The following is a 12,314-nucleotide window of genomic DNA, read 5'->3' on the forward strand; positions in this document are numbered from 1 at the left end:
CAAAATCCTTGTCTAACATAGCCTGTTTTGTCAGTTTTAAAATAACCTTATTTTTTTACAGGTGTAGTTAATTATCATCTACACTGAAAATTTGTTAGATGATTAGAAATGCTGATGTTGTACAGTATGCTTTGACAAAAAAATGAACAAAAAGCACTTCTCATATAAGCTAACAAAAAAAATATTACCTTTGGAGATTAAAGTAAAATCTTTTCTTTTATAAAACACTTCCAGTAAAAATGGTTGTATCTTATAATACACAGAAAATTATATTAGGTGAATATACATTCTCTATAAAATCAGAAAATCATTAGTCTAGTGATATCCTAGTTTTTCCCATTATTGGTGCAACATAAAGTGCCTTAGAGTTTGAATAAACTAAAATGAAATAAATTACATTAACAATTTGCCTTGTATTTATTTTTTGCAGAGAATGTTAAGAGAAGAGAGACTTCCACATTTTTTGCCTTGCTGCTTCTGTCAGCTTAGAAGATTGTCTTCTGCTTTGTGTTAATCCAGCTACAGAAAAAAAAACAGTCTAGGACTAAAACTTTCAATAAATGAGAGGTACTTCATTACCCCTACTGCTCTAAATGTCCATCTCTGCTAGAAATTGTTAGTTGTGTGAAATAAAAAGGACAAATTTCTAGTCTATAAATAGACTAATTTGGTTTGGATGAAACCTCTGGATACTGTCTAGTCCAACACTGTTCTGTAATCACTGGTCAGCCTTCAGATACATGGGTATTCAAACATTAATTCTTACATTATGGAGAACTGTGAGACTGTTGCAGAACAAAGATGAGGAGGAAAACTAAACCAAATTAAAGAAGGCTTTGCACAGGACTTTTCATTCCATGTGAAAAAATGGAAGAAGGAATTAACTCCCTACAATCAGAAATTAATCATGTATATGCTGCAAAGGGCAGCACAAGATCTTATGCAGGATAAAGATGCCATGCTCTTGCAAGGGTGGCCTTCCAGCAAGAAGTAATTTACTTTGTTCCTTGACAAGTCCCATTTGGAAACACTTCATGACAGATAGAGGTAAGCAAAGCTTTCCTAGTTGGCTTTGCACCCTTCTAAGCAGAAGTCACTTTTGGACGGTTTGCAGCACAAGTTCTCTTCTGTGTCTTGCTGCATTTTGCTAACACTGTATGATGCAGGCAGACTGGATCTTGCACTACATGTGTTCTGAGCACCATAAACCTAAAATGCCCCCAAAAAACCAGCTGTCTGAGTGAGCTCAAACCCACTGAATATCAGTATGAGGCTCAGAGTCACGCTAACACAGTCACAGGGCCTTTTTTTTGCCATTTTTTATGTCTTGGAAGGTGGATGGAGTAAGCTCATATTGGGCAGTAAAATACAGCGTAAACATACTCGTTACTTTCCAAAGACTCCATGTCTGAGCTTCACCACTCTGGTGCCTGGCAGATACCATGAATTCTTATGGTCATGATAAACTGGAATCTTGAAACTTGGCATGTGTGCCAAGTCATCAGCCTCTTAGTGCAGAAATTAAAATTATATGTTTCACTGTTTCATCTTAGAAGAGCACAAGGTCCTGGATCAGTCTTATTTTATAGGGCTTCATAAAAAGTGCTCTTAATATGTTTCAAGATAACAATTCTTTTTTTAAAAGGAATTGTTTTCTTATGGCTTCTTAAGAGCCATGTTTTTGTATGTTTTCTTAAGACTTCTTAAGAGTGGAAGTCTTCAGTTTAGAAAAGTCCACAAGAATTTCTGTAGGCCAGAGGTTTCCATAAATTAGTCAGCATAGTCATGCATGGTCCCATGCATGCTCATATACCTGTGAAAATCACCAGATACATGTGTCTGCTACACCTGGTCACTGCCTGTTACTACAGCCCAGTCTCCAAGTCTCTTTCCAACATTTCCATCCCATAAGAACCTACAAACAAATGCAGAAATATTTCCTTCTTCTTTCAACGAAACATGAGGGTTTTATTCCAGTCTTCCTCTCTGTTTGAGGCCCAAGCAAGAAAAATACTACTACAAAAAATTGTTCTATAATTTTCTATAAGATGTTTCTGTCTGATAAATTTTGCAGCCTAGATAGTAAGAAAAACCTCACGAGATATGCTTGCTTCTGAGCTATTTCATGCTATAAGTTATGAACAGGCACTTTTGTAATTACAGTTACATTTATTTACCATAGGCATTATTTATATAGTTTATTTTAGTATATTTTAAAACACAGGACAAATTTAGCTTGGATGCAAACTGTGAAAATACAGCCAAATTTACATTTCTATTGCTTAGTCTGCTGGACAACAAATTAACTATGAAAGGCCCAAAGCTTGTAAGACAAAAGAGGTCAGCACTCCAAACCGAGGCAGGCAGACAGGAACAGACAGGTGTAAAATCATAACTCAGTGCAGGTGGAAACAGGGTGCCAGCAGCAAAACAAAACGTCTTGAACATGGAAGAGCTCTGAAAAATTTAAGAGAAACATCCTGCCTCATTACCTTTGGGCTTGTAGCAAGGAGTGGGTACAACACATTCTTCTTTTATGTGTGGCTTTGTTTTAGTACTACAGCCTCCTGTATGCATCCCCCGGTGATCAATGCAAAGGACCACACGGTATCTGAGTCCTTGTCCACAGGTCACAGTACACTGGATTGAAAAAAAAACCATGAAAAAATAAAAAGGCAGAAAAACCCAGTCATGCATAGCAATGATAAATATAAGGGGAATATGCAATGTCAGAGAGGCAAACATGATGCAGAAACACCCAAACTCGAAAATAAAATATTTGTTGTATTTGGTAATTATGGATAAGTATAAAATTGACAGAAATTTTTGCCTTTTTCTCAGAACATTTACTTGATTTGGACATTTTGCCACTGAACTTCTCTTGCAGTATCACTCTTGCAGTTAACCCATGATAGTTGCCTACTTGGCTTGTAGCCTTATGTCCTATATTGGATATGCTCAGTAACACCCTGTCAGTTTCACTTGCAGCCACTCTGCTTTGCTTGGACAAAGTACTGGGGCTTATGCATCAACAGGGTTACACTCAGCTATTCTGGAAACTATTGGGCTTTTTTCCCTCAGACACCTTCTTAGTTTGTTTTTTTTTAAATTTATTTTTGCTCGGGTTCATCAGCTTTTTATCCCTTGCACAGATTGTTTCAAAATTGGTTGCATAGGAGACGGTCAAAACTACAGTTGGAAGTGCTGTGGATGTTACCAATATTACTTTGCTCTTGGACAGCAGCTTTCATCTGGAAATCAGAAAACACTTTGCAATCAGTCAAGACCACCTCATCTGTAGGTAAGCTAGCCTAGCTTCTAAAGCACAATTTACTTGTTGACAAACTGGGGTGGTGAGAAATGATATTTACATATAACTAAGACTTTATGTACAAAGTTAAAATATTTCACTACTTTTGTGGAAGGACATTTCTAAGACACTTACGTTCATACAGAAGGAAAGGCAAGTCAGTAACAGACAAATACAGGTATCAAAGAGGAGAGTCATGTACAGATTTATGTGCTTCTTGAAATTTCTCAGTGTTTTTGAGTTTTGATTTATGGCTGAAATATTGTAACACAGAAACACCATTACATATTTTTTTTTCTTATTAATCTTTTTTGGTTTTTGAACATTTCACTTATAGTCCCAGTCTATTATTAGTAGAAGGTCACAAATTAATATTATAGAGCTGATTTATTTTTCCATCATTCTTCTTGCTTGTTTTCATCTTATTAACATATTTTTCCAAAGTGGTTACTTTGCAGTTAGACAAACAGCATAATTTAAAACATGTGTTGGTAATGAGGGAAAACAATAAATGTTCCTACTTCCAAAAACTCACTAAACTATAATTTAAGATGTTTTCCCTAGGGTGTAAAATACAAAACCAACAAAACAAAGTTGATTACCGGAGACCATTCTTGAGCAAGCCACTTTGGACAGTCAAATATATTGCAAGGCTGGACAACAGGCATCTTTGGAGTATACATGCATTTCCATTCTTCCACGGGGCTGATGTGCCCCTGAATGTCTTCTTCCACACAGGAGACGCTGCGGCTTTGAATGCCTCCTCCACAGGAGGAGGAACAGGCAGTCCAGGGTGAACTTTCCCATCTGGGAAAACAAAGAACCATCAGGAAACATTACCCTTGCTGTTCCCACCCTCACCTCTACCCCCAAAATATATAAACTGCTATCTGTAAGGTTGCGTATTTGTTTGGGTTGTTTTTTTTGGTTTGTTGTGGTTTGATTGTTTGACTGTGTTTGTTTTTTTTGATTTATTTTCATTTATTTTGGTCTGGCTTGGTTTGTTTTTTTTTTTTTTTTTTACCTGGGTAACATCAGTAAAAGTGAGTCATATATCTATTTTCATAGGTGTCCACAGCAGCAAAGCATGCTCATGGATGATGTCTTTTATGTCACAGTTAATAATATGAAATCTCCTCTTTCCCACTAATCTAATTACTACTGCCACAGAAAATCTAAATACTTTTAACTTAGTTGGTTTTTTTTTTAAAATTGATGTGATTATCATATTTTCATAATTTCTCATATTCTGAGGAATCTTTGTCACAAATCACAGGAAACTAAGTGAGCTGTGAGGCTGATGCCTCTTTTGCAGAACATAAAGGGAACGAGCAGTGTTTTTTCCAAGGAAGCAACTCAGTAGAGGAAAAAGAAAGAAAGATAGGAGGAAATTAGCAAAAAGAAAATGTGACTATACTTGTAAGGTAACTGTCCTCTGATGGATAAACCTGATAGATCTTGTTTCCTTACAGTTAAGGCAGTGACAGGAGCTGAGAACCATCTTTTCTCTACAAGTGCCATTTGAGAATGCAATGAAAAATTCTCAGAACAATACATGCATGTTCTGAAAAGCTATGCATACTTATGAAAATAATCCTTTTTTTAGTTATGCTATAAGATATGCATTTTTTTTAATATATGTGTACCTATCTGTCCACACAAAATAATCTGGTATTGCCTCTCTTATATTCAAGCCCTTATTATAGATTGGATGTGGGACAATTCCCATGATTCAGTGTGGCTCTTCCTGTATATTACTGTGCATGACTGAAGTACAGAAGTATGTGCATTCTGCCTACCTGGAAACATTTAATGAAATAATTTTTTACCCCACAAAGCAAATTCTTTTTCATAAGGACATTACAAATACTGTTTGAAACAATGATTTTAGTTGGGATATTTCAGTTTTTCATCTCAAAGAATAGTTTTTTGTGAAAACTGCCCTGTTTCTTCCTTTGGACAAGAAGTAAAAGAAGTGAAAGGTGCAGGCTTTTATTCTCTCACTTAAAACAAAAGAAATGTTTTTGCTAAGTAAAAAATACAGGATCCCCAAGATTGTTGAGCAGTATGAAAAATGCTTCTCTTTCTCTCTATTTTTCCGCATATCAGCCCCAGTATACCTGGCAATACCTTCATTTGGTTACTGTCCGGTAGCACCATAAAACTCAATGTGAAATGGCTTAAATTAAAAGTTGTTTATGAGTAGTAAAGCTACTGATTAATTCTATGACTTGCCACTAGCAGTGGAGGAACCATGCTCCATGCACAGCCATCACTGTGTGCTGATCATAAGCCACATATTACACAAAGATGTAATTTTAGGAATACTTCTGTTTCCTGTGGCTCTGCTGAACAAGTTTCCCAAAATACAGCTAAGGTTTCTTACTGCCACAAACAGAAATTCATACAAAATTTGCTGCAGCCCACTTCAGCCATCTTTTCCTAGCTTTAAAATGTGACAGCACTAGGGAATTTCTTGAAGTCTTTGGGACAAGTTTTCATGTGCCTTAGGCAACCTTATCAATTTCAAGTAGCTTAAATATAGCAGATAGTTTGCTTCTCAGGTGTTGTAAGAATGTAAAAGAGGAAAAAGAAGTTTTGCTGTTGCACACATCTTAAAACAGGTGTCACATCACTTTTCAAAGTATGAAGGGTGCAACATTAGAGGATTTGTGAAAAGAGTTTGTGGTGCATTGTCCTGGGCTGAGTTTATGATGTTTGTATCCCCAATTGTCTGTTCTGTTTATGCTGGGTGTTAACATTAAGTTAAGTTCTACACCTTTAAGGCTGGTTTTGAGAGCGAAGCGGGGGAGCAGAAGCCGCAATTTGTGTTCAGAAATGGCACTCACTGCCCCACATCCTTCTCTGGACTGTGCTGTCTGCAGCACGGACAGAGGGACACAGCTCTCCTTTGCTGTTAGTTTTCAGCTAGCTGAGGCAGAGAAGCTCCCCAGAGTGTGGCTTTTTTTTCTTAGATCTGTTTAAACCTGCTCTGCACAGAAACCCCAGACAAACCCCGGGCGCTCAGGCCTGTGGCCCAGAGGGGCCTGGGCCTCGGCACTTTCCAGCGCTAGAGGGACTGAAAGGGACTGAGAGAGCTGAGCTACACCACATGACAAGGACTTTCTGAGTTTGCCATGTCTTCAGAACAGTGAGAGGTTTTATTGCTTAATATTATTAATTTTTTGTGCTTGTGAATACTTTGCTTGTTAAATAAACAGTTTTATCCACTTTTCTCCAAGGAAATCTTTTCCCAAAACAGTTGGGGGAGGGGCCACTTGAATTTGCTTTCTGGAGGGACCCCATTCAGAGGTTTTCTCACAAATTTGCCAAAAACAAGGCATTAAAAGGCATTTTGCAAAAAACATGCATTAAAAGTTATATCATACATTTCCATCTTGGTGATAAAATACAAGGCTGAGGAGTTGCAGTAGGGAAATTTTCCAAAGATGCCTTCACAGATTAGCTCTCTGTTTACGGAGTGTTTATCACTCTGTCCCTAGTATTAGATGCTGGTCCTAGGCAGGTAATGCAATCAAACCAGGGCCTTTTTCTTTTTTTTTTTTTTACTTTAATTTTTTTTTTCTTTCCCTGTGGATTTTTTAAAACTTTGTTGTTTTGGGGATTTTTTTTGGTTTTTTGTTTTTCTTAAACTGTGCAAGTTCAGAGGAAAGGCATTTTTATCCCGCTGACTTGGCCCTGTCTCATGCCAGCCTTATGGTCTATTCAGTTTCAGCTGCCTCTGAGGTTTGGAGGAAACACATGTAGCTGTGCCTTCCCTGTCAGGGTGATGGAGGAAGAGTTGAGCCCTGTTTGTGGGTTCATAGGAACACAGGTGAGAGTGGAGCAGAGAGAGAAGAGGGGAAGTAGTAGCAAAACAGCAGACAGAAAACAGGGGTCAGGCTGTTGCAGCCTGAGCAATTGATACAGGGGCAGATTAAAGCAGAGTAGTGAGACTGGCAGAGTGGGGCAAAGGGATGCAAAGGGACAATTGCAGGGTGAGACCATAATCCAGTACAGCTTGATAAATAGTCTCAGGCCTTTGATATTTCTTTTTCTTTTTTCCTTTCTTTTATTTTCGTTTCTTTTTCCTTGCCTTGCCTTGACTTGTCTTGCCTTGCCTTCTTTTCTTTCTTTTTTCTTTTCTTTTCTTTTCTTTTTTCTTTTCTTTTTCCACTATTAAGTACTGCTGAATAATCTTCTGATACAAAATTTTCTCTGTTCTTTGTCAATGTTCATGCCCTTTGTACACAACTAAATTAAACCTTTTTTTATATCAAGGTAGAGTGTTAAACCCTGTATTTGCATTTTAGCTTCCATATTCATTACTGACAGGTTTAACTTTTGATGCTAGGAGGTATGCCTCAAAATGGGTTTGTGGGGTTTATTTAAAATAAATAACAAAGAAAAATGTTTTCCAGAAAATAAGGAATTAGATGCAGAGATATATTTTGTAAGTGTATCTCACAAATATTTGGTGATACTGACTGTGCACATGAATATAAGCATTTATCTGGGAAGAGAATAGCCTAGTCCTAATGGCACAGATGTTAAAGGGTTTGAACACGAATGACAGCCACAATGCTTGGCTGGTAAGTTGTTCTTGTGTTACTCAGTTGGAGGCTGGTCCATGATTTGGCTGGAGACTGTGGAGTGGGAATATACTGCATTTGCACATGGATACTGAAAGTTCTGTGCATTAGGCCTCAATATTGTTGGAGGGAGGTTGTTTCCTCACCTGGATGAGACTATCTAGTTGTCTAGAGGGTTCTTTCTGTGATTTCATAGTCCATGAAACAATAAATTAATGAAGAAGAAAACACAGTGCAAGACTTTTGCATGTCCAGGCAGTATTTCAAAACCCAGAGGTTATTATCCTTCAGCTGTCAAACATTTTTGTAATCAACAGTCTTATTCACTGATTTAAGAATAATTACTCATCATCTTATTTCCATGAGAATGTTGATTCTTACATTAAAGACATTTTAATTGTGAGTTAGTTAATGACAAAAAGCAGGTCTTGCTCCTGCCCTGATCACCTATTTCTTAGAAAAGCCAATGAATTAATGCCCATGGGGAAGGCATTAACATGGGTTTGTAAGACCAGAGAACAACACTAATGTTGTCAAAATCCAAAATCTCATAAATTATAGGCATGCAAAATGCAGCAAAATGGGGGTGAGGGGAAGAAAATCTTGTGGTTCATAACAAAGCCACAGATTATAGTTTTGTTCAGAGAGGAGTAAAGGGCAAGAAAAAGATACTTTTGAGAGAAAAGGGAAAGTGGGATTGAGGAATGGGATAAAGAAAGGGAACACACACTTTATAAATCTGCATTTCTCCTGATAGGCTATAATTTCAGTTTTTATTGACAGAATTTATTACAACAGGTTAGCACTTGAACATCTCTACATTAATCTGTAAGAGTCTAGAGCAAGAGAAAAGCAGCAACTGTTAACTTAGCCTGAGAGCAAAGCAGAAGTACAGAGAAGAATAAAAGAAAAAGAAAATGGATTTGTTAAGCCTTGCATCTGGTTGACTGTTTTACATACCGAGGAAGGGGATGGTAGAGGTCATAGGGCATAATCTGCTTGTATCCATCACTGTTAGGAACAATAATGCCAACCCTCTGAGTAGAAGGTACACATAATAAAATAAACACTAAATGATTACATTATACAACTTTTGTATTACAATATTGTATTACATTACACAACTTTTTGTATTACAGTATTATAAACCAACAAAACAAGGTATTTTACCTAAATCGTCATCCCATTAAAAAAAAAATATGCTCCCATACTACTTTTTCTGAGTAATTCAAAGAAAAAATCACTTGTTACTACTTTTTTGTTATAAATATATTGTTGTTTGACAAATAATATTGTTTATATATTATATACCAATCTATTGCTAAAAGTCACCCAAAATTTCTTTTCAGTTGAGTAATTATCTAGCATCAAAAAGAATGTTTCTATACTTAATACTTTCTTGGAGCTTGGGTCCAAAGTCACTGAGGACAATAGGAGAACTTCTATCTGCTTCAGAAAACTCTAAATAAAATATTTTTTATAACTATTATATGGTTGTTTCTGCCCATCAAATAAAGCCTCTGCTTTTAGAGGGGCCAGGATTAGAAATCTGGGTAATCACACTGCAAGAATTTAAATCTGAAATTCTTGTCTCTTCACCTTAAAAGAGTACATACCTGTACTTTTTAATTTTTTTCTTAAGTTTTTTTTTTAACTTTTTTTTTTTTCCTGGAAGAAAGAAGGAGCCTGAGAAAAGATTAACACATCAGGTTGTATTTTTCTGTTTGTCATAATTGGTTGGCTTACTTTGTTGTACTGGTGTGGTGTTACAATGTAATATCTAAAAGTTATAGAAGACAATAGCATAGATCAAAATTAGGAATTAACTGAAATATTATCATGCCAGTTATGTGTGAGATGGATGCCACTTGTCTCACTGGCAACTGCAGGGTCTCACTGAATTGCTAGTCTGAAATTTCATCTTTTGTCTGCACTGTTTATAATTTTGACTCAGAGTAACTTTAAACATGTTGTCTCATGCTTATCAGGTATAACTATTAACATAAAACAGATGTTATCAGAGGACCTCATTTATCACCTTCATCAAAGCCACTTGGGTACTTGGATGGGGCAAGTGGACAGAAAAATCAAGGAGTGAATACTAATTGCATTAAAATAAAAGGTGTGTCCCCATCCAAGTTAGGGAGAGATGAAACTGAATGTCAAGAATAAAGGTGTATTTTGGGAGCATTTACAGATGAGAGGTGTTAGGTATGCTGCTATGGGTTTCTGCAAGGGGGAAGGAGTGAAGGAGGGGGAAGGGAGAAAGTATTCTCCATCCTCAACACAGTTCACTGAAAAATGCTGTAAGCATTCAAAGGAGTCTTGTCAGGCCAGGCCTAAAGGGGTCTATTCTCCTTTCAGTCAACAGGGGTTTTATATGCATAATTTGTCCAAGATAGAAGAATGGATCCCATTGTGTTTCCATAGCAAGGAGTCAGTGTCAGGTCAGTGTGCTGGAATTTTCCAGCTACAGTGCGGGAAGCAGCTGGAGCCCTGGAAGTGTGTGAGGGGAGCTAGACAGTTCCCTCTAAGATTAGCAGTCACTGCAGTCACAGGGACTCTCTGCAGGAGTGTGCATATTTGCATCTTTGAAGAGTTGCCTGTCCCCATAAAAGTCTAAAAATCTAGGAGAAGTTGTTCTGGTACTGGGAAACTTTGGAAAAGACAAATGGGTCATTTAGAGGATGGTCAATGAACAAGTCTTTTCAGACTTAGCTTGATGGGTAGACATCTGGAGAATGTGGAGGAATTGTGTACTAGTATTTTAAAAAGATGAGAGGGAACTTTTTGTGAGGGTTTTTTTTTGCCCCTGCTTTTGGGAATTTGCTGTTTTCCTGACTCTTCTACTACTTCCGTTGAAGTTCCACTATGAAGCTGTTTGCACTTTCCAGATCATCAGCTTGCTAAGAAGGGGTTGGAAAAAAAGGTTAACATAGTGAGTTAAACAATTAAATAATGACACTATAAAAACCTCTACTGCCTAAGAAATAAGCAGATTTCAAAACATTTCTCATTCATTCCAGTGAAAAGTATTTTCTTTCTAGTAAACATGATATCTATGCATAATCCAGGTCTACATGCTTTAGAATGTGTTACTTCCAAGACTGTTCAGATAGAAATAACTGTACCACAGTCACACAGTGTTATGAATATTAAATAACATTTACAAAGCACTAGGTTAATATTGTAACTGGAAAGGTTTGGCCCTTGAAAGAATTTGCATGCAAAAATTGCATTTCTGTAAACAGAATTGAGCTCCACAGACTTATTGACACTGTCTTTGTGCCTACGTGAGGCGTTGCCAAAGGCTCTCATTCTGTAACTACAAGAAAATGAATCACAGCTATAAAGCCATAGCAAGGAAAAAGACCCCCATAATAGTACACAATGGTTTAATTTATGATTTTAAAAAAGAATTGTCTTAAAACAGAAAAGCAGATGGTCATCCTATTATTAATGAAATCTGCACTTTTCTAGCTAGTCTTGCGTGGGGTTTTTTTGCATGTGTTCCATAAAGAAAACCCTGAGACTAAGTTAACACTTAAAAAATATCTTAAGAGATTACTTTGGTGTATTCTTATTTTTTGATGGGACATAGTGGTTTAAATTCTATGAATCTATCAGTCTATCATACTCCTATAAACAAGATGGAAGAGATCTACTTTATAGGATTTATTTATTGCACATCTCCATTCAATGCAAAGGGGATGGTGTGCTAAATGAGCAGAGGAAATAATAATTCCTTCACTGAAGTATGTGTGAGTATCTAACAGGACTCATTCACAAAACATCAAGAGATTTGGCAGGAGCAGGAGCAGGAGCACAAAGCAAATTATTTTGCAGAGCTATTCTGTCCCATATGTCTGCAATCTCCCAGGCCTTTCAGACCAACAAGTCCTGTCATATATTCTGCACATTGTTTTTTTTTTTCCTCCTGAGGGCTGGCAGTCTCAACACTGTTGCTATTCCAAGGCACGTGTGTGGTTGGAATGGGAGCTGCACGTGCCAGAGAAGAGAGTGCTGCAATCAGATCTGCCATCTCTGCAAACATTCAGCCTTCCTCTGGGATGAGTTTCCTCAGCTGCACTCCTTTGGAAGACATGTTTTGTCAACTCCTCCGGAGTTGCTCCTTCTCGTCCTTAGCCTGATTTAGCCGACAGACGACTAGCTCAAGTGTGTTTCTCCTCTACCTCCCTGATGACTCAGTCTTTCTGACAAGACCATCCCCTTCCAGCTTTCTCTCCTGCATGCTGACAAGTCTTAGGTCCTGGAACAGGTCTCAGGAACCTCTTGAGCCAGGCAGGGACATGGATGCTACAACTGAGAGAGAAGCCAGCAGAGAGAAAGGACATCTGCTGCCAAAGTGCCTCAGGATGGTGTGGCCCACATGGGGACAACCTGCCTCTCCT

General features: G+C 37.5%; 1 protein-coding gene across 1 annotated transcript in view; it reads right to left on the reverse strand.

Annotated features, from left to right (window-relative positions):
* Nucleotides 1-12,314, reverse strand: part of ADAMTSL1 (ADAMTS like 1) — a 183,332-nt gene that overhangs the window by 86,462 nt on the left and 84,556 nt on the right. Inside the window, exons 10-12 of the mRNA XM_058827039.1 lie at nucleotides 8,863-8,913; nucleotides 3,913-4,117; nucleotides 2,493-2,640 (exon numbers count right to left, since the gene is read on the reverse strand). Coding sequence (XP_058683022.1) covers nucleotides 2,493-2,640; nucleotides 3,913-4,117; nucleotides 8,863-8,913 — 404 coding nt within the window. The remainder of the gene's footprint in view (nucleotides 1-2,492; nucleotides 2,641-3,912; nucleotides 4,118-8,862; nucleotides 8,914-12,314) is intronic.

Source organism: Poecile atricapillus, chromosome Z, assembly GCF_030490865.1.
Source record: "Poecile atricapillus isolate bPoeAtr1 chromosome Z, bPoeAtr1.hap1, whole genome shotgun sequence".
Lineage (NCBI taxonomy): Eukaryota > Metazoa > Chordata > Aves > Passeriformes > Paridae > Poecile > Poecile atricapillus.